Source organism: Hylobates moloch, unplaced genomic scaffold (genome assembly GCF_009828535.3).
Source record: "Hylobates moloch isolate HMO894 unplaced genomic scaffold, HMol_V3 SCAFFOLD_13, whole genome shotgun sequence".
In the NCBI taxonomy this organism is placed as follows: Eukaryota; Metazoa; Chordata; class Mammalia; order Primates; family Hylobatidae; genus Hylobates; species Hylobates moloch.
Genome location: NW_026652288.1, coordinates 16,089,739 through 16,113,161, shown reverse-complemented (window position 1 = coordinate 16,113,161; position 23,423 = coordinate 16,089,739). Strand labels below are relative to the sequence as shown.

Here is a 23,423-nt window from a genome sequence, read left to right as displayed (position 1 = left end):
ATACCTATTAAAGATAAAGGAAATGTCTACAGAATGTGCACTTTATAATCAGCACTAATTCCACTTTGGAGGGGTCTAATGGTGATGGAGAGGGCTGAGTTTCTTCCAATTTAGATGTGAATTTTTGGTATTCAAGATAACAGAAACAAGTAAGATGACACAGGACGTAATTGTAGAGCCATTTGCTGTATGTTCAAGTGTTAAAATTTCCATTCATAATGAGCACGTAGGAGGACCGTCCGATGAACTGGTGTTGATTTAAGTAGTATACATCAGCAAAATATAGCAGGGATTGTATTTTAAACTAAATCTTAGGGCATTTTAATGTGGAGCTTACCACTTCTTTTTAAACAGTCAGCTCTACTGTGTTTTTGTAGGCAATTCAAAATCCCAATGACATTCAGCTTCAAGAAAAAGCTTGGAATGCGGTGTGCCCTCTTGTTGTAAGGCTAAAGAGATTTTACGAGTTTTCCATTAGACTAGGTGAGTATGTGTTTGTAGTTTTTGTGGCCCACATACGGAGTTCTGTTTTGGTATTTGAGTAGGTAGTGGGAACAGTGTGGTATATTGGAAAATGTCCCACATCCATCCACTGTGTCAAATGAGAGGCCATTTATGAGCAACAACTCTTGTCATTTTCATCTCTGTCAATCCACCACAAAGTTTCTTCCCCTGAAGTTACTGGCACATTTAGTGTGTCTCTACTAGTGAGTATCTTCTTGGTCCTGTTCTCATCTGTGTCCAACTCTTAATAGTTTTACTGTGGGCTGATCACATTTCTAAATAACAGAGAATTTAAAAGATAACAGGTTACCTGCTCACTCAACAAAGAACTTGCTTGTCTGGAGTCATATGATAAATTTAATAGAGTAAAATACAAGAAAAACAAATGTAACATTATTTCCTTAAGCTTTAAAAAAGTGTGCAAGTACAGGATGGCTTTGTAGATGTTGAGTAATGCCAAATCTGGTTGGAAATAGGATCAATGTGACCAGCAATATGACAGAATCACTCCCCAGGGCAGAGGCTTCATTGGTTAATACAGTATATCTTGAATGAGGAAGGCACATTCTACTCTACTTTTGCCATAAAATGGGTGCCACAGATTAAGAGGAAAACAGAGGACTTGAAATACCTTTGAGGAGTAATGACCATGATGTTGAGAGGACTAGAAGTTAAGACCAAGGATAGTACTTGAATGAACCAAACCAGTTTTCCAAGAAGAGAGGGTTTCTGACAACTCTCAGATAGAAGAGAGTAAAAGAGAACATAGACTTCTTTCTATATTTCCTCAAAGGGTAGACCCAGTGAATGGAAATTCTGAGGAGCCAAATTTTTGCTCAACAGAAGGAAAACAATTCCATATGAGAGCAGGCCAAGGTAGAACTGGCTGCCTCAGAAGAGAGTGTATTCTCACAGATGGAAATATCTCAAAAAGGCCAGAGACATCCCTGTAGAAATGCTATAAAAGTTACGTAAGAACTATATAGAGCAGATGTCCGCAAACTTTTCTGTAAAGGGCCAAATCGTAAATATTTTAGAGTTGTGGGCCATCCTGTCTTTTTTGCAACTACTCGCCTCTGCCACTCTCACGTAAAGGCAGCCCTAGTCATTACGCAACAGAATAAGCATGTCTGTGTTTTAATAAAACTTGTGTTTATTTACAAAACACAAATAATGGACCAGATTTGGCTGATGGGTCATACCTTGCCAATCCCTGCTTTAGAGGATTGGTTAAATGACTCTGTGCTATTAGAAATATATTGAAGAACAAGCTATAAGGGAATGTTTAGAAACAGACAAGTGGGAGTGGTGAAACTGTTGCAAGAAAAATAATGGAGGTAGATAGGGCAATGGGTTCATAGAAAAATATTCTTGGGATTAGGTTAGAGTGTAGATGCAGAGAAAAGTCCAATAGGGGCAGAGGTCTTTCCCTGCAAAGCCGGTCATCTAACCCATGTGTTTAGGGCACTGTCACATCTCATCCTGAATCATGAATGGCTGTCTCATGCACATGACCCGAAAACACATATTTGTGGCTTCCTAACAGTGTCAGAAATTGAGATTACTAAATATGTCCAGGTCCAGCTGAGCTTAGAGAGAAATTTACAAAACACTGTGGCCATGGGGGGTTTCCGCAGGGGAGGCCACCTGCCCAGCCACGTGGGATTCCTTCTCTTCCTGGTCTGCATGCAGCACACCTCACATAGTTATCGGGAAAGACTCAAGCAGGTGATCTCTGAGATTGTCAACTGAGGCTGGGAATTGTGTTCTGTGAAGGACCTCGGTGGGCCACCTCCAATATATCTATTTATCCCTTTGATTTTCAGAAAAAGCTCTTCAGAGTTTATTGGAATCTCTGACTTGTCCACCCTACACACCAACCCAACATCTGGAAAGGGAACAGGCCCTCGCAAAGGAGTTTGCTGAAATTTTACATTTTACCCTTCGATTCGACGAGCTGAAGGTTAGGCCAAATGTACTGTGAAAATTTAAAAAACTTGTACCGAGTACCTACTGTTTACAGCTGCTCTGTTAGTGCTGTGGGGTGGGTGGGTAGAGAAATGAGTAAGATGTAATTCCTTCCCTAGAGAGACATATAATGTGGTGAGAATTTGCATTCCATGTGGTAAAAGTAATTTAAGATGATGATTTGTATATGGAAATTTTAAATCTGCTAAATGAAATCAGAGAAAACCTTTTCAAGTATCTGTTCCACATTGAGACCAAATATACTTTCCCTGAAATCTAGCCCACAGGGCATATTTTAAAATAATGACGTTGTGGGTCCTTATTTTTAACCAGAAGTTGCTTTGACTCTTATGTAACAAAGAGAAGTCCTGGAGTATTTATAAAATCTAGTGTCTGGCCTCCTAATGCATATCCCCCATCTGATACTGAGAGATGACCTTCGCTCTTGTCTTCTGAATTTCAGATGAGGAACCCGGCTATTCAGAATGACTTCAGCTACTACAGAAGAACAATCAGTCGCAACCGCATCAACAACATGCATGTGAGTCCCTGGGTCGCCTTGATCTTTGCACCCTTCTCCATGGCTCTTTTGATTTCTGCAACAGGCAGAGCACAGAGAGAAGACAATGTCCTTGCCTATAATTCAGTTCCAGAGAAAAAAAATTGGAGCATTTGGACTTTCTCTTTATAAATCTATCTTCTCTTCTTATTTTCATCAGCTAGACATTGAGAATGAGGTCAATAACGAGATGGCCAATCGAATGTCCCTCTTCTATGCAGAAGCCACACCAATGCTGAAAACCCTTAGCAATGCCACAATGCACTTTGTCTCGGAAGTAAGTGAAGTTGAGCAATGAGGGGCTTTTTTTCTTAATTCCACACAGGAGCTGCAAGCAGGGCTAATGTACATTTGTGTCTCCCATTTAGAACAAAACTCTGCCAATAGAGAACACCACAGACTGCCTCAGCACAATGACAAGTGTCTGTAAAGTCATGCTGGAAACTCCGTAAGTTAAATCAGAGATGTATTCGTGGTTGAGACTTCACCCAGCCAGTGTCTGTTAAGATGATGATGTTAATGACATGTAACATTTGGGTCAACACCCTGAAGTTTTCATGTATATTATCTGCTTTAATTTCATTAAGAACTCTGAATGGTAGGTGTCACTATCACTATTGCATAGCTGAAGAAGCTGAGGCCCAAAGTGGTTGGCTGACTTCCCAACAACTGCATAGCTTGTTAGGTGGTAGAACCAAGGCTCAGATCAAAGATGCTGTAGAAGATGTGTAAGAACCAAATGGAGGGTGTGTTAAATGATGGGACATCATGAAAAATATATTGTAGAGAAGATACAAAACCAAGAGTTGACATGATAAGACTGTTTCAAGAGTGAAAATGGAGGTCTCGGTCTCTCTCTCTCTCTTTCTTTTTGTACCTAAACTAGTTACTACTTGTTAGATTTAAAAATGATTGAGAATACTGAGGATGAAGCAGCATGGTAATCTGTGCTCAAAATTCTGAGTTCCACTTATGGCTGTAGCCCCTGCTATGCCTGTAAATAACTGGCCTGACTTCCTGAGCCTCAGTTTCCTCATCTAATGAAGTTCCCATAAGGCCATCTACTTTGCAGAGTCTTTAGGAAGACCAGAGGCATCAAGAGTACCTTATAAAATCTGATAGCCTGTTCAAATGTAAGATGGCATTAATTTCAAATATTTCACTTGTACCAAAGTTAAGATTTATTCCAAGGCAGAAATAGTAATCATCTTCATTGCAGAACCAATTCATAATGAAATAGATGCTAAGAAAGCCTCTAGAAAAAAAGCCCCTAGAATTGGCCTGAATTATCAGAATCATCAGTGACCCTGTCAAGGTAAGTGGACAAAATTCAAACTCTACAAATACTCTTGGATGCTCAATGAAGGATACATAGTTTTTTTTAGAGAATTTTGCCAATCCAATACAATGTGCAGCCTGTGTTTTAACAAAGGAAGTTACTCTGACTGGAGACATGATAGCTGCTCCGTAGAAATGAGCCCGATTCTTTTTCTCTGTAATGAAGCCATTACTCTCTATAATCTTGGGCAGCCAGAGAGACCTGCTATAAAATATTCAAGATTGATAGGTGGAGGAGTGATGTACATGATGAGCTAGCCCACTGAAGGGCAGATGAGAAGGGAATTTACTGCCCTTTAATTTACCTTATTTTCACACTGAATTGCTGGTTGAATAGATTCAAGGAGAATTATCATCATGGATTTCCTCGGGAGCATATTAACTGGTTGTTGCAGGTCTGGGATTGTTCCCAAGAGAGGATTGGAGGCATCTAAAGTATCCAGTTGTGGGGCCAAAGAATGCACATGTTCTGACAAGGAAATGATGCCACTGCTGTTTCTTCTCTTGCAGGGAGTACAGAAGTAGGTTTACCAGTGAAGAGACCCTTATGTTCTGCATGAGGGTGATGGTGGGAGTCATCATCCTCTATGACCATGTCCACCCTGTGGGAGCTTTCTGCAAGACGTCCAAGATCGATGTAAGAATAGTTGTGAAATGTGCTTTCCATAAGGGCCCATGAATGTTGCCAGACCTTGTTTTTCTTCCTCAGGCGCCTCAAGACCACTCTACTGAGAGTGATCTTTCTAAGATGCACAGCCCATCCTGGCAGCTGTCCTCACAGCAAGATGTCCAGGCTTTTTCATGTGCTTAGGACAAAACACTCAACCTCAAAAGCATAGCAGCAATGTTACGATGCTGATCCCCTCAGGCTCTAATGGAGCTGAGCAAATGAACAGTCACTTAGTTGCATGCAGTCCCTTCGTTTATCCAGTGTGCTGTACAAATAGATGGTTTCTATTTTACGGGTGTCCTATTGTGAAGAGTTGGGAGATACTGCATTACAAGACACTATGGTCAAACCCCAAATTACCCTTTCACTTCCTCTCCCACCACTACCTGTTGCTCCACTCAAGTCCCATGCCTTTCCTCATCATTTGGATATACATGATATGTGTGAGTCCTTTCTCCTGCCCAGAGATCCCTTCCTCTTCCTCTCTGATGGGTGGGTTCCTTTCAGACATGCTTCAAATGTCACCTCATCTAAGAACACATTTTCTGCATGGGACGAGCCTTCTTGCTTCTCTGGTCCCCAGAGCACTCACCGTTCTGTATTTTCTGACTCCCTCACAGACAATTTCTTGACAAGGACAGAGACCATAATATCTATATACCTCATGTCTGCTCTATTGCCTCACACAGTACCTGGCACATAGTGGGTGGAACTCAACAGACACCCCGTAGGTGTTTTGATGGATGAATGAAGATAATTGAAAACACATGACTTTGGTGTGCAGTTGCTTTGCTGTTGATTGTGGCATAAAGCACACCTCCTCTTCATCCAGCACTTGCCTGCAGCACCAACCCAATAGTGTATCCCATGTACTCATTTAAAGCCTTTAAAGTGCAGAATAGCACCTCTTGGTAGTAACTTACTTACTCCAGTATAGCTGAGTCTGGGTGACACACTGTGTTCACTCATCTGCAGAGAACAGTGTCCTGATGCTCTGGCCCTATGCAAGAGAAAGTCTACATGCCCAGGAGGGCCATAGATCTGAAGAATGCAAGATAATGTATCAATAAAAAAATGTAACTTGGATTACTTATTTTAAGGTTCTGGGTTCGTAGTATAGTTAGTCATGTTTCTTCATAGACTCTTTATTATTTTTAATGTAATTATTTCTATGTACCAAGAAAATAAATATTTATGTGAAAAAAATTTTGACACGTAGGAAATCAAGACACAGTAAATTAAATGTATCTGTAATAACCTCACCATAGGCAGAGGATAACTGTTCATACAGCAGCATGCATGTGTACCTTCTTTTAGTATAGATGCTTGTGTGGACGTGTGTGTGAATGTCCTTAACAAATTAGGACCCTGCTTTATGTGCTATTTTGAAACATATTTCATTTACATAAAAGTATCTTATGGGCATTTTTATACCAATAAATATTTTTACTGTATCCTTTGTGAGGCTTTAACATTTTCATACTATAGATTGAGTATAAATAACTCTATAATATTATTTGACTATGGATTCAATTCATTACCTGAGACTCATAAGATATTCTCATTACCATAGCCATTTGTTAACTTGTCACAGAGTCAACAATTAAAAATACACTGGGTAAAATTATGCCTTGTAACCCTAATCTTTAAAAAGCTTGGCTTTATATGTTATTTACTGAGTCTTTCGGTCGAGGCTGTAAACCTTATATCATGTTAAGTCTTCACGCATAGTCTTGATGAAGTTTGCTTTTGTCCATGGAGGCCTCACTACGTAAGGCTTGTTCATATGGATGTTTTCATGTACCTCTGAGAAAGTTTCAGGCTTAACAGGCACGGTAAACCATTTGAGACGGGCCATTTTTTTAATGACATATAGGGTCTCCATTCAGATACTAATCTGTTTCTAAGCCAGCAGTTATAGTCACTGGGCTTATAAATCATTAGGGCATCAGCATCAACTGTGAAAACCCCAGGATCTCTTTGTGAGGGCCCAGGAGAGGCAGGCACTGTGTGTACTTACAAAGGGCATGCTTTGGAGAGCAGAATAGGCATGCAGTGAGCTCTAGAAACCTAGGGGAGGGAGAAACTCATTTTGCTGAAGAGCAGAGACAGAGGGTGATGTTTGAGGTGGACCTTGAAGAAGATGTAGGATTTTCCCAAAAGGACAGAGGGAAAGCAGAGTCCTCCAGGCAGGGGGAAATCATCAAAGTGGCCGCCAAGGCAGCACAAGCCATTTAGAGAAGAAATGCTAACTGTGGACGCCAGGAAAGGAGGGTTGGGAGAGGTGGTGTTTTCAATTGATTTCCTTGGAATCTTTTGAAATGACCCAATAGGTAATCACCTCTTAACCCCTGTCCCCATCTCAGATTTTATCCAGAATTCCAGATCCATTTCCCATGGACACCTGAAATATGGCCATCCCCAAAACAGAGATTCCCCTCCCCCCACAAACCTGTTCCTTCTCCTGGGTTCCTGTCTCAAGTATTTCACATCCTCCAACCAGTGTCTAAGCCAGAGGCTGGAATTGTCCCTGAGAACGAGGAATGGCTTCTTCACCCCATATCTCATCAGTCACCAAATCCTATGGAGTTGACCTCAGATTAGTCCCTGTCTCTCCTTGCTCCCCCATGCCCACTGCTGCTCCCACACTTCACACCCTCAGGGGCTCTCACTGCCCCTCCTCTCTCTGTTCTTGCTTCCTTCTGGTCCCTTTCCATATTAACCACATCACTAGATTATTTAACACCTATCAAGGATGTTTTCCACAGGTAAAGGCCCCCAACTCCTGAACATGCTGTCGAATTCACACTGCATCTGGCCCCAACTGCATCCTTGACAGCATCTTGTTATTCACTCCTACAGCTTAAATCACCCTAAGTGGAACTCCAGATTCCCAAACAGCATTCCCTGCTCTTCCACCCCTTCCACATCTGCATTCTCACTGCTTCTTAGGCCTGGTTCACAAGAATACTTCTACACTATGATAATCAACTATGGGAGAGGGACAGAAGCTCTGCATCCCTGGGCCTGATGCCATCCCAGGCCTGGGGTGGCATATACCTGGCATGCTTGTAGCTTCTCCCAATCTGGTATGCATCACAGACACCTCTTGTTTGCCATGACATTGTTTTTTGATGAACCTGTAGTGATCCTCACATGATTCCCAAACCCTGTGTTCTGGCAGCCTCCATCAGTCTATCAGGGTCTATCAGGCCTGTAAGATAAAACTTTTGACATACAAGAAGCACAATGACAGAAAATGTTTCTAAGGGCTGTTACAAAAGGGGCTCTAAGTATAACCAAATCCAATATATAACAGCGTATGAATAGCTTTGCAGGAAGATTCTTGCTTTGCCAAAAAATACTCCAGGATATGCATAATGTAATGTGATCTATATAAATTCAGCTTCCATGCACTCTCCAAATTATGGGTCAACTATATTATACGGACACAAAAAGCTAAGACACTTGCCTAGGTTTGTGAAGATACTAAAGAAACAAGCATGAAGGAAACTCAGGCATTTAGCCTCTGTGAAGTTCACATTCTGAACAGTGGCCCTTCATCAGTCCTCTCAAAGATGGCTGAGACATAGACTTGGACTTCCAGGAGCTCCTGGTCTAGTGAAGGAAAGAAGTTAATATGGGCACTAAATTCTCCAAGTTTCTCTGAGAAATGACAGAGTCATATTGGGAGCATAGAAAGGTGTTGATTGCTTCTATCTAATGAAGGTAGTGAGGTCAGAATAGGATTCCAGGAGGTAATGATCTTCAGCTGGGTCTAAAATAAGTGTTAAGGGTTTGCCAGTCAAACAGGTGAAGGACAGAAAACATTCAGGGCAGAAGAATGGCATAAAATTATTCAGATTTTATTCAGTAAATCTCAACTGAGCACTGAGTGGACGGAAGGCCCTGCATTTGGCTCCATAGTACAAGGCAAGATCAAAGTCTCAAGTCTTTGTCCCTAAAGCCAGGCAAGTGAAATGTACAATTGCAATATAGTATGAAAATTGATAATGATTGCAGTCATACAGAATCCTCTAGAAGCCCAGAGGAACAGCTCACCAGCCTGAGGGGGTAGGAAAGCCTGTTGGCCATTTCTGCTTTGGATTTCTATGGGAAAAAATAATGTGACATTATGGGCACATGTTATTATGGGCAGACATTGGCATAGACAGTATTACTAAGATATTAACAAACATTGTGCTTTCTCCTCCTAGATGAAAGGCTGCATAAAAGTTTTGAAGGAGCAGGCCCCAGACAGTGTGGAGGGGCTGCTAAATGCCCTCAGGTGAGCTTCAACCCTGTGTCAGGCTCACAGGGAACAGCCAGCCTTTCAGGGCTATTGCAAATTTAAATACTGTTGTGGATAGCACCAAACTTAACCCTTGCATATTTTAACACATTGAATCTTCCTAACAATCTTTTGAGGTCAGCACCATTTTTATCATTCCCCTTTTTAAAGATGGAAAAAAAAATGAGATTTAAGGAAGTCAAATAACTTGCCAAAATTCACACAGTAAATGGCCAAGCTAGGACCTGAACCCAGGTGTCGGTGACCCCACGGGTCATGGACCTGATTCTCAGCCACATTGCTTTGGGGCTTAAAGAGACTCCTCAGAACAAGAGGCTTCCAGGCTCTCACTTTCCAGTTTACCAGTGGTTCCCAAACCTGGCTTCACTTGAGGATTATGTGGGTACCTTTTGAAAACACTCCATGTGATTCTGACTGCATGTGACTCAGACCAAATGAATTGGAATCTCTGGGCTAGGGTCTCAGGTATCTATTTTGTGTTTCTTTGTTTATTCTAAAGCTCCCCAGGTGGTTCACATGTGCAGCTACCAGAATTGAGAACCCACTGTCTAGATGCCTAAATATTTGGCCAACTGTGGCATGTTTCAGCTTCTCATTGCTAGCAAGTGATGCCTAGGCAGCTGCTTTCTTCCCTGGGATGCAAGTGCTTAATCCATTTCAGAGAGGGGATGCTTTTTTTTTAGCTCTGACACATCTACAAGAATTGGTTGAATCACACTGCTATGTAAATCATTCTGATACTAGATTGCAGTCTAGAAGGTTTATGGCCCCTGTTGTCTTATTCATCTTTGATTCCCCTGAGTTCCACTCAGTGTTGTACATGCAGTAAGTGTTCAATAAGTCTAAGTGGGATGGATCAATAATGCTCTACGTATGTACAACACTCATGTTTTGTACTCCACCTCTAATCATATTGTCTCATTTAATCATCATAAGTCAGAGAGGTAAGGGTGATCTGTTACCCCCACTTAATAAATGAAGAAACTGAGACACACATAAAATGAACAAAATAGACCCTGAGGTTGATGCTGTTTTGCTGTGTTGCTAAGTCATCATCCTTTAGAAGAGACTTAGTATTAATATAAGAGCCTTCCAGAGTCTATGGGAAAAAAACAAGGTTTTCTTCTGGTGTCCATTTCACACCAGGATGACTTTCTATACACAAGAATAAGGCTTTAACTTCTGAATGTGTTGAGCTTTCCAGCTTTATTCAATCAAGCAAAACCCTGTGCTAGGCCCTGAGTCCCATCTGATTTGTTAGAATTTGTGTCTCCTGGAGACACTGTGATGATGTCAGAGGAGCACAGGCTTTCCAGATAGCAAAATGTAGGTTTGAATCAGAAATCACAAATCTCAATTCAGTAACCTTGTGATCTGGAATAGATCATTTAACCTCTCTGAATCTTAGTTTTCTTTTCTGTAAAATGAAGGCAATAACTTCACCTTTACAAAGTTATTGTAACACGAAACTTAACATGGAGTGCCCACGACCTGGCCAAAGTTTTATTACGTGTTAATTCTCTTTTCCTTTTTCCTTCTTTTGCATAAATGATTTCTACACCCGGCTATTGGGAGGCTACAGATTGCACCATTTTTGTGGGTTTGCTTGCCAGCATTTGTGCCCCCTTGTGGTGGCAATGAGGTTAATTAAGCATTGCCAGGAAAGTGGAGAACCATAAACATTCAAGTTCTGGCAATGTTGCTATGCAAATCTCTATTCTGAAATTTGTGAGTCAGCAGGGGCAGCCTCAGTGGTCAGGATTCTGCACTCAATCCTGTGAAATCCACCTCCCTAGAAAATGAGACTGCTCATATCTCCTCTGTGTAATTATTTGATTATGTAAAATATCCACTTGGTTTAATAACCATAATACAAAATTCCTTTGGAAGGAAGAATCAAATATTAAATCTGAGATGACTGTGAGCATTGAAGTGTGGATTTTTGTCTAAAGAAATAAGCCCAAATATCAATTGTGTTTCCCAAGGTAAAGATGGGCTGAAGCTTACACGGAGCACTGTTTGCCGCTAACCTCTACCATTCTCTCTCCATCCAGGTTCACTACAAAGCACTTGAATGATGAATCGACTTCCAAACAGATTCGAGCAATGCTTCAGTAGAGCTCTGCTCAAAGAAGAGGATCTATGTGCTGACCTCAGAAGATGTATATGTTTACATAATTTAATACAGATTGATGTTAATACTTGTGTATTTACATAACCGTTTCCTTCTTGTCACTGAAATATATGGACCTTAATTTGTATCCTGACTGACTCAACCCAGCAGAGCATAAATTGACTTGAGAGCCTTACCTTTGATGTCTGAAATGAAACCCCCTTCTCCAAAGGCAAAATTCGGAGACTTTGATCTTTGCTACTGGAGTCCTTTAGCAACACCTGTAACGATAAAAAATTCCTAATTGTTTGTGGTAGTATTTTCATTCTAGATGTGTTATCTCTCTGGGAAGTATAGTTTATAGAAACACAAAGTATTTGATTTCCTGTGTCGGCTCAGCTACAAGAAACACAACTGTTATCTTGACAGAGGAAGAGAGGAATCCAAGAAAAATGCATGTGGAGAATTAAACCCAAGTGCTTTGAATTCAGCACACCCCCTCTCTGTCCTCAGACTGCAGTCCACACGTGCAACTTCTCTGTTTGCACGTGTTTTATTAATCAGCATATTCCTTTTCTGTTTGGATTTATATCCCTCTAATGTTCTCCTTTAATTTCACAAGAAAAAAAAATCTCCTGTATTTTAATCAGTTAGTGGGAGAGCAGCAGAAATAGATGTGCTGTTGCCACTGGACTGATGAAGGTGGCTGTCTTGGAACTGGGAGACAGGTCCTCAGAGGTGCACTCAGGCAACAGGACAGCCATCTCTCTGCTTCAACCCTCTGCCTACAGGGATTAGGGAAATGAGGCTTTGGCTTTGAAGTTATTTGTGAGTTTAGCAACCTTCCAGTTACCTGCAGAGTTCTGGGTGCACAGCCACCACTCATAGGAGCCCTGTTCTCCGAAGACCATTCATATGAGAACAAAGGTCTAGGATACTGCATTAGTTACCAGAAAACTAGGGGAATTTAGAGGGAAAAAAATCCAATCCATATTTTCTGTTTCCCAGGATTTTAAAAAGTAGCTCTTCCCCAACCCTGTTGCTAGCTTGTTGCAATATAAAAGCCCTGGTGCACCTGAATTTACTCCTGGCCTTACTAATGATTCATAGTGTGATCTTGGGAAATGTGTTTAAGCTTTCTGAGTCTTAACCTCCTTGTCTCTAAAACGGGCAATTAAAACAATCTTCAAGAGCCCTGTAAGGTTAACGCTGATAAAACGACTGACTCCGCCCTTCTTCCTTAGTAAGTAGTATCCAGAAAGCATTGCCCCACCTTGTCTTGTTGATGAACAATATTATGAAGCCTGCAGTCATTCTCTCTGTAGATCAGAGCTTAGTTCGAATGGAATCATGAAAATCTCTGATTCTGGCCTCCTAAGGAAAAATGAAACCCAGAGGATGTGGTCATACAGGATGGCTCCCATGCGGTCCTAGAACCCAGGATGCTTCACTCTTGACTCCATGCTCTTCCTTTTATACCATGTGGCTGTGAGTACATACTATGGGATGGGATTCAACCCTTCTAAGTAAATCCTCAGTCTGGTCTATATTGTTACTTGCCTGTTTCCACTAGAAGGAGTCACCCAGACATTTAGTGAGTGATAATCCTAGAAGTTGAGTCTGAGTACATCAGAGTTTGGCATTATTTGCAACATCCCAGGGATGATCTGTAAGACTCCATTGCTTTCTGGACTTTAGCGACCAGCTGATCTTCCCTTGGATCCTCCAAGAAAGGGGAAAAAATACTTGTCTTATGTTGTTTTAGCAAGGGAGTTCAGCCAAGTGGCAGGAGAGATTCCCTGGTCTGCATCTAAACATCAGTCAACAGAGAAGGAAAAGGCTCTTTTCCTTGGAGATTTTCGAGTTGAAGAAGTACAGCTGCTTGGGTGGAGGTTCTCTCATCAGAATAGAAATGCGCTAGATGGTCTTCAAGACCTTTTTGAACCTATGGATTCTAAACCTTAGAGGAAGCCAGAATATGTGATTATACCAGATGAGGAAAGTTAGGAGATATTCATCTTAAGAGGTATTTCTATTTGGCAGTCACATGTTACACTTGAGCAACAATTGTCTAGACTAGAAATATAGAACCACACGATGTTTATCATCATTGGGTCAATTTCTCCCCCTCTATCAAGTGAGGAGATTAAGGCTTAAAGAAAGGAAAGGACTTGCCAACCACCACAGGGCTCATGAGAGGCTTGAACCCATGTCGTGTGCCTCTACCACAGCTGACTCTCAGCTGGCTAAAGGAGAAAATGTGAGGAATTACCTGTCAAATTAGACTGAGTTCAGAGTAAATAGATGAGCACATTTATAACTCTAAATTAGACTTTCTATCAAATGGGACCAAACATATGGAAGGGGCTGCTGTCCTGCCTCAATTTAGCCAGGCCACCTTGTCTCAAAGCCAAGACTCAGCAGTACATGGATTCTGGGAAGTCCGGGGTCTGAATTGTTGTCTCTGATTACTGGAAGGACAGGTTAACTGAATGTCTGTGATCACTAACAGGTGATGGGCTTTGTGCCCACTCTGGAGACATTGTGGGAGACAAATTCTTTTAACAGCCTGTCCTCCCGGCATCAGGAGTCATTGAACAATCATGGATTGTTGTGTTTGGGTTTTTTTTTTTTTTTTGCTTTGTTTTTGGTTTTGTGTGTGTGTGTGTGTGTGTGTGTGCTGCATGCACATGCGTCCAAGACTTATGGGTGGTTTAGGGGAAAATGCTAGCAACAGTGTCAATGTCATTGTTAACTATATTTCATATTTGAGGTCTCATTGTTTTCAAATAAACAGTGTTTTCCATGACTGAGATATTTATTTTTGGGAAAGCAACAAGGTAAAAATTATGTTTCTCAGATGCACTGCTACTTTGGCGTTATTACTGTGTTCTCAGAAACTCTTTGTGTGCCACTAGGAATTAGTAGTAGAAAAAAAACCAACAACAACAGCAACAAAAAAAAAACAACTGGAAATGGATGTCTTCACTTTAGGAGTGGAGTATTAACAACCAGAAAGAAAGTTTGGATATTGCCTTTTAACTACTAGTTAACATCATGCTTGATCAACATTTGCTCCTAGTTATCACCATTAAATTAAGACATTAATGGTAAACTGAGGTTACTGATGCGTCATCACATTTAAGTAAAAATAATATCATGCTTTCCCCAAAGAAAAATTAAGCCTCCCAATCTTAGGATCCAACTGTGTAGTAGAATTCAGAGACTTCTCATTCAATCTTATATCCTATGCAGCTACAAATATTTTTTAAATGTTAGTAATAAACATTGGAATTTTGTCTTAAAGAGTTCAAAACCTTGGAACCCAGTTTTCTCACTACATCTGTAAAGGCCATTACAGACCCAAAGCTGTTTTGAAGTTTTCATATGTTGTTTGCTGAAGTCATTGTAATTTTTTTTGCCTGCTTTGCCTTTTTTGTACAGGGGTTTTGAGTGTGAAATGAAAATTAAAGTTTCGTACATATATTTAAAAATGCACCTCTATTTTATATGATGCTCAGGGTTGAGTGGGTGATAAGCACATGATGATTAGTCTACATAGATATTTGCTAGACACGTACTCTGAGAAGATCACACCAGCAGCCCTTCACCTCTCTATACCTGAATTTCTTAAAAAAAAAAAAAAAAGTCATACACAAAATGTGCTACTCTTGGTACCAGCTGTCTTTTGTTCATTTTGCAAGAGAACCCTGAATAACAGCCAAAGGCAGGAAATTACAAAAAAAAAAAAAAGGCAGAAAATGAACAGAGACATGATTGATATCTAGAGATGCCTGAGCCCTACTTGTCGAGAGATGCTAAGAAACACTAATAAGTGATCTTTTATTCTTTCTTTTGAGTGCAATACTACTTCATGGGTTTGGCAAGATCAGCAAATAGCCTGTTTTATGTTAAGTGTATTTTTCAGGCAATGTAAGCCCTGAAATAATTCTTTTAACTATTCAACTTTGAGGCTTTCCTATAGCATTGCTTTTAATCCCTGCACTTCTGAAGCTGATCACCTGAGTTCTAATTGTGTGTACTATCAATGGCTCAGAATTCCCAAGAGAGACCTTCCATGATGCCCTGTGCAAAAGACAAAAGCACAATTATTAGGATTATTTGTGACACAAAGGGAAAGAAATAGAAATAGGAATTTTTTCTGTAAATTGACAAATGGACAAATTTAAAGAGATAAAACCTAGAAGGAGAGGGAAAGAAAAGGGGCCTTGAAGAGTGTGCATGTGTGTGCCCCTAATTAAATGAGTGTTGAGAGTCAAAGACATGAAAAAATAAGGAAGGAAGAATATGCGTAACTGTCAAGGAAATACAGATAGTGAGGAATTGATGGATGTGCAATTCAGAATAGTCTTTATACCAGCCAGAAAGTTGACTGTTATTCAGGGTTCTCTTGAAAGGATGGGGATGAGGAGCTCAGCTGACCACATTCATGAAACCTGGTGAATATTTGCAGTCTTTCTTCGTGCCTGATTTTACCTTTTGGCTTATCAATGTGTAGATAGAATTTCTAGGTGTTTTCTGCTTGAAAGGTCTATATTATATTTGGCCATCACAACTTAAGTGACTGATTAAATAATACTGAATTGTATCGATCAGTTTATTTAAGCTATTCATATTCATTAAATACAATAATCCATCCAGTACCTAAATCCTAGTGCAGACTGGCCTAATACCATGCTGACCTCACCTTCATAGTGCCTCTTATATCATAAATAAAGTCCTAGGCCATTCTGTCTGCTTCTGCTCAGAAGTCAAACTCTAAAGAAGAGAGGTTTCCTGTGCTGGTCCCATCAGGTTCCTGAGGCTGTGTCTTTGATGCTCTACTGCTTTCCTTGCCTATTTCTCTTACATAAAAGTCTGAAAATTCTGGAACTGTTGGAAATGGATGTTCTGAAAATATGTTCTGCAAAATACCCCCATCAGATTGCCATTTAAAATTGTGCTATGTAGAATTTTAGGTAAATCTCAGAATTTAATTTTAAAAGAGTGTCTTTGGAGACACACCTTTTTAAAATTTACTTAAGAAAATCTTTTCTTGGCAGGGCGTGGTAGCTCATGCCTGTAATCCCAGCACTTTGGAAGGCTGAGGTGGGTGGATCACCTGAGGTCAGGAGTTCGAGACCAGTCTGGCCAACATGGTGAAAGCCTGTCTCTACTAAAAATGCAAAAATTAGCTGGGCACGGTGGCATGCACCTGAAATCCCAGCTACTCAGGAGGCTGAGGCAGGAGAATCGCTTGAATTTGGGGGACAGAGATTGTAGTGAGCCGAGATTGCACCGTTGCACTCCAATCTGGGTGACAAGAGTGAAACTCCATCTCAAAAAAAAAAAAAAAGGAAACAGAAAAAGAAAAAAGAAAATCTCTATGACATCTTCTACTTTCCCCCATCAAATCTCACACTGCCAGATTATTTCTTTTATCTGCCTGCATTTTCTGTGTATTTTTAAATGTTCCTTGTTTGCACAATGACATGCTTTGTTTCAAGATGGGAGCTACATTTTATTCACCATTCTTAAGCCACCCAAGAGGTAAAGTTTTCAGTGCTGTGATTTGAGGAACGGCAGTTTTAAGAGGCTCCCTACACCTTGAAGAACATGCCTCTAGAAAATATCAAAAGCACTTCGGTGAGGCTATCAAATTATTTTCTTCCAAATGTCAATATATTTGAAAAAAATGTTCCTTTTATATGAGACAAACAATAAAATCACTGTGGGGAAAGGTACGGTAGCAGTGGGGTTCCATGTGAATGTGAGTGGGGAGGATATGCTAGACTATGCATAGAAATGATAGGGAGCTCTGGTGAACTCTGAACCTGATGAGTGTTTATTAATCTGTCAGATGTGTGGGCATTTCCACATCTATGGTGCTGTCATTAATGTACACCCTCTTTTTTTCGTCTATATGAAGTCTACTTGTGTACATTAAAGCCCAGGTCATTCTCCACCTCCTTTGTGAAGCTTTCCCTAATTATACCAGCCCATGCTAACCTTTCCTTTTCTGGGTCCCTAATGCATTTAATTTATTTGATACTAAATACAGGCCACTTTATAGCACTTGAAATAAGCATTTGTTTTTTCTACTAGATTTTGATTTCCTCAGTGTGTCGCTTAGAAGGCTGGGCTCAATATAAGCCAGTGGCTGAGAGGCTGTCTGCCAAGGGGAAACTTCAGGGTCCTGAGACCTGATATACTAAAATCAAACCCTGAGAATTAATTTCTACAGCTCACCAACCATCCACAATAACAAATTATCTGCTTCCTTGGCTGGTCAATTTTATTTCAAGAGGAAATATTTACCTACCTGTCAGGATGTTTTCAACTTCTGTGGACACAGCCTACAGCTTGAGGCTGCTCCGCCAGGAGTCCAGATGAGAAATCAGGCTGTTGTCTTGATCAAAAGTCAGTCAGCTAGTCCTGGCAAGGGCAGGAAGCCAACATAGTAGTTAAATTATGTCTTGGGACGTCAGTCTGGGACAAGGCTGCTACTTTATAAGAGAGCTGAGTTTGACACACTCAGAGGCAGAAAGGCACCAGAAGCAGGGAAGTTCACATAACCAGACGAATTGATTCAGCACCTTGGAGAGCAACCTAGGTGTTGTGCTCTAACAGCATAGTCTTTACACTGGATTCTACAAGCCCTATTAGTTGGTTCAACTTTGTCTCTAGAACTCTGGTTTTCAAAGATAATATACTCCTTCTAAAAATAAAGTTACCAGGTAGCTAGAAATCCACTTTCTTCTTTGTGGAACTTCTGAATATCACACAAAATGGGCAGAAAGAAGTTTTTGAAATGCCGAGGAATCACCTTGAGTGTTCATATTTATGGTGTTTTCAGATTTAAGCCAAACTTATAGGCATGACTCTTTCTTCTTCTTTAGTCCCACACCTCTTAGTCATACATATTTCTTTCAAAAGAGCTCTCAAAATATAGCAACTTCTCCCTAGTGTGTTTTGCTTTATTTTCTCAAACCATCATCATCTCCTCCCTAGATCGCCCAGCCTTTTCTGTTGTGGCTGCAATTTTTTCTCCACACAGCCAACACTCATTTTGCTGACATGTATCTGACCACATTGATGTCTTTAGAAAGTTTCCTGAAATATATTTTCAGAGTTGTTAATTGGTTTTCAATGTGTAAGGTGAGAGGAAGATGTCAATTTTCAAATATTTGTGAAACAAGATTAAAGACATTATTTTACTATTGTTTTTACTACCGGATTTTTTTTGTATATTGCAAATCTCCATGGGAGGGTATACCATATGATACATATCAATTCTCAAGTTTATTTGTCTAAAGACTCTTGTATATTTCACAAAACATCTATAATTTCTCATGGACATTAGCATTCTGCAAAAACATTACTAAGTCAAACTCAATAGCTTGAGATACAAGGCCTTCTATGAGATAAACTGCTTAATTCTCCCATCTCACTTACCTTCTATCAAACACCCATCCCATTTTCCCATGCTACAAAACTGGTTACAGTTTTCTAACATATCATCAATTTTTTCATAGTTATATGTTGCTAATAATGCTTCCCCTTCTGTCTGAAATTCTACTTCCTTTCATCTGCCTTATAAAATTATATTCATCCTTCAAGGCACTGCTCAAATGTTTCTTCCTCCTTGGACCTTTCTGTGTCCTATCCCAAAAAAATTATGAACTCTTTTCTGTGGTTCTCATCCCTCTCCTCTCTCTCTCTGTCTCTCTCTTTCTCTCTCTCTCGATCTGCCTATATACACACATACACAATACATATACTTTAATATATATGCAGTTTTATATATAATCTATATATAATATGGTATTTAATATTATATTAAAGATGAGTGAGATTGGAGAAATAAACACAAAGAGACAAACATAAATGAAAACATGTTATATATGGATGTTCATCATAATATTTTTCACTTATGTGTTTACTTATGCTTTCTTCACTGAACAATGGATTCCTTAAAGGCAGTGACTATGTCTAATTTCTCTCTTAACCTCTCTATTCACATTATCTAATGAAATGCATAGCATTCAATGTCTGCTAAGGGCATATTTAAATGAATTCGCTCATCTCGCTTAGAGCTGAAGCCCAGGCCATCCCACCACTCAAAGCAAGATGAACTTGTGTGCTTTTGCACAAATGCAGTTCTGCCTGCTGATCTCCCTCTGGTGGGAGCTTCACTTTGCTGAGGATGCTCGTCCAGAACCACTATGTAAGATTCAAAATAGATGTCATGGTAATGGATATAGTCTGGCTCTTGCTCTGCTCTCCAAGCCATGATTCTGGCATGGACTGTGCAATCCTGGAAGAAGAATCTTCTTTTTGTGTTCTCACAAAGCAAGCATGAATGATGACAGCCATGCACCAGGCCATCCAGAAACTACTGGTTCCCTGTTACTCCTGTTAGTGTATTTGGTACTGCCAGTGTACTCTGCTACTCTCACCTAAATAAATCTCCCCAGGATCTGTCAATAAGATGCTGATAGGATTTTCTAACAGGAACATTTCCCCAAGATGTTCATGCTAGAGCAGGTCTCAGATATGGGTTATTATTCAACGACACATTTGGGCAAGGGAGAATAACAAAACCTAATCACAAATGTTCATCACTGATCTCTATGGTAATTGTCAAATTTAAAGGTGGAGGCAAGGGTGAGCCACTTTTAATGCTGAAAGCTGCCTGTGCCACACTAAGGTTCTTGTAGTGCCAGAATGGATACATCACCACAGAACCTGATATATCACAGAATTGTAGTCCAATGCAATCATACAATATGGAGACAGAGACATGATTACCAGGTGACATAGCATTTGGGCTGGTTGGCCTAAGAAGGTAGAGATTGTCCTCAATAAGGTGGAGAAATGTAAACACACTAGTATATAAGGTGATAGGCTTCCACTATGGAAAGTGAACTTATTTAGAGAATAGCTCTCTTTGCTGAGTTGTGAAACCCAGCTATCTTCAAAGTTCCTGGGTCAACAACCATGAACGCCTAGGCACTGAGTAAGATGATGGAGGATTAGCCACTGGACCAGGGGAGCGATAACTAAAGCCACTTTCAGGATTGATCCCATCCACTGGCCTACAGTGAAAAGCTTCAGGCTTGATAGAAGTGAAGTGTAGAAAAATATCTTTAAAACAAATAATGGTTTCCCATAATATGCCATTATTTCAAAACTTTTAATATTTTCACATCTTTTATTTATTATCATTATTGTTTACATGGAATAAAAAATTCTTATTTTTATGAAAATAGATTCAAACTGTATATAATTATGTGAATTATGTGTCTTGACTTTTAATTTAAAATATATAATGAACACCTTTCCAGGCCAGTGTGTATGTGCATATGAGAGTGGGGCAGGTGTATACATTAGCACATACATACATACAATTATACTTAAAATTTGTTTTTTATATATAATTAATCCAATTTATTTTCACTTACTTTTTAAATAAATTTACTGAGGCTCAGTTGACAGACAGTAGACTGAACCTATTTAATGCATACATTTGTGAGTTTTGACATGTGTGCACACTCACATGTAATGTGAAACCATAACCACACCACACACTACAATAAATATGTTCACTATCCTATTTCCTCACGCCCCTTCTTAATCTTCCTCTCCTATTCCAGCCCCTGCCATTCTCAAACAACCACTGGTCTGCTTGCTGTCATTATAAGTACATTTTTATTTCCTAGAATTGTTGTAAGTAGAATAGTATAATACTTATTTTTTTCTGTTTCATTTTGTTCACTCATCATAAACACTTTTTTTTTTTTTTGAGACAGAGTTTTGCTCTCATCACCCAGGCTGGAGTGCAGTGGCGTGATCTCAGCTCATTGCAACCTCTGCCTCCCGAGTTCAAGCAACTCTCCTGCCTCAGCCTCCTGAGCTGGGATTACAGGCATGGGCCACCACGCCTGGCTAATTTTTGTATTTTTAGTAGAGATGGTGTTTCACCATGTTGGCCAGGCTGGTCTCAAACTCCTGACCTCAAGTGATCCACCAGCCTCAGCCTTCCAAAGTGCTGGGATTACAGGCGTGAGCCACCACACCCGGCTAGGAACGCTTTTAAATTTATCCATGTTGTTGCATGTATCAATAGGTTGCTCCTTTTTATTGTTGACTATTATTCTATTGCATGCTTGTAACACAGTTTGTTTATGCATCCATATATTTAATATTTTTTAATCACAAATTAAGATATTATAAACATCCATTTGTAAGTTTTATATGGACATATGGTCTATTTACTTAGGAGTACTATGGCTGGACCATATGGCAAAAATATTTAAAGTTCTTGAGAAACTATAAAATTGCTTTTCAAAATGACCATATCATTTTAAATTCCCACGAGCAGTGTATGAGTGTTTCAGTTGCCAACAAAGCCTCACCAACAACTGGTATAACCAGCCTTTTTAAATTTAGCCATTCTAATGAGTAGAGGTAATATCTTATTGTGGTTTTAATTTGCATTTCGCCGAAGACTAATGGTGTTTAGAGTATATTCATGTACTTTGTTCGTTATTCATATGTCTTGTTTGTTTTTTGGTAAAGAGTCTGTTCGCATCTTCTGCTTTTGTTATTGTCTTCATTGTTTTCTTATTATTGGGTTTTGAGACTTATTTGTAATGAATACAAGTCCTTTATCAGATACAAGATTTTCAAATATTTTCTCATAGTCTGTGGTTATCATTTCATTATCTTTACAGTAGCTTTAGAAAAGCAGTACTTGTTGATTCTGATGAAGTCCAATTTATCAACTCTTTTTATCTTCTATTGCACTTTTGGAGTTGTATCTAAAAAATTCTGTCTAAACGAATGTCACAAACATAATCTCCTAAGTTTTCTTCTGAAAGATTTAACATTTCAGGTTTTACATTTAGGTCCATAATCAATTTGTGTTAGTGTTTGTCTATTTGTGTCTATGGTGTTAGGGATGGTTTGAATTTCATTATTTGCATAAGGATTCCAGTAGTTCCTATGTAACTGCTGAAGACTGTCCTCTCTCCACTGAATGGCCTTTGCATCTTTGTCAAATATAAATTGACTGTATATGTGTGGATCTAATTCCAGTTCCTAGTCAGTTCCATTGATTTATTTGTATAACTTAACAACTTAGCATAAATACTACACTGTCTTGATTAATGTAGCTTGATAATAAATCTTGAACTGAGATAATGGAAATCCTCCAATTTTGTTCATTTTCGAATCAATTTTGGCTGTTCTGGATGCTCTCAATTCCTTTATGAATTTTAGAATTACCTTGTCAATTCCTACCAAAAAAATTATCCTGCTGAGACTTTTATTGAGGCTCTTTAGAATATATATATATATATTAATTTGGGGAGAATAGACCTATAAACCATATTGTGTTTTCTGATCCATAAAAAACTAGTAGTAAATCTGTCCATTTGTTTAGGTCTTTAATTTTGTAAGATGTTCTACATAGATAATCTTTGACTACTTTTTCTTCATCAATTAGAATCCCTTTTATTTATTTACTTTTTAAACTTATAACGCTAACTAAAATCTTTAGCACAATGTCGAATAGATGTTGTAAGAGTGGACATTCCTATCTAGTTCCTGATCTTAGGGGGATTCATTCAGTCTTTCAGCTTAAGAATGACTTTAATTGTAGGTTTTATGTAGATGCACTTTATCAACTTGAGAAATTTCCTTTTTATTTTGCTAAGTACTTGTCAGGAATGCATCCTGGATTGTGTCAAATATTTTTATGAATCTATGAAAATGGCCATATTATTTTTTCTTTTTAAATCTATTTAATATTAATATGGTGAATTATATTAATTGACTTTTGAATGTTAAACCAAACTTGCGTTACTGAGGTTAACCCCACTTAGTTATAATTTATTATCTTTTTTATACATTTTAATATTTGATTTTCTTAAAATTTGTTAATAATGTTTGCATC

At 39.3% G+C, this 23,423-nt stretch overlaps 1 protein-coding gene across 3 annotated transcripts in view; it reads left to right on the top strand.

Moving 5' to 3' along the window:
• Positions 1-15,190, top strand: part of CYRIA (CYFIP related Rac1 interactor A) — a 111,073-nt gene extending 95,883 nt beyond the window's left edge. For all 3 annotated transcript variants that reach the window (XM_032172263.2, XM_032172265.2, XM_058426651.1), the window contains 8 exons: positions 378-483; positions 2,331-2,467; positions 2,936-3,013; positions 3,192-3,308; positions 3,400-3,479; positions 4,880-5,006; positions 9,257-9,327; positions 11,406-15,190. In XM_032172263.2, the coding sequence (XP_032028154.1) occupies positions 378-483; positions 2,331-2,467; positions 2,936-3,013; positions 3,192-3,308; positions 3,400-3,479; positions 4,880-5,006; positions 9,257-9,327; positions 11,406-11,469 (780 nt within the window). In that variant the 3' untranslated portion in view covers positions 11,470-15,190. The remainder of the gene's footprint in view (positions 1-377; positions 484-2,330; positions 2,468-2,935; positions 3,014-3,191; positions 3,309-3,399; positions 3,480-4,879; positions 5,007-9,256; positions 9,328-11,405) is intronic.
• Positions 15,191-23,423: the final 8,233 nt, after the last annotated feature.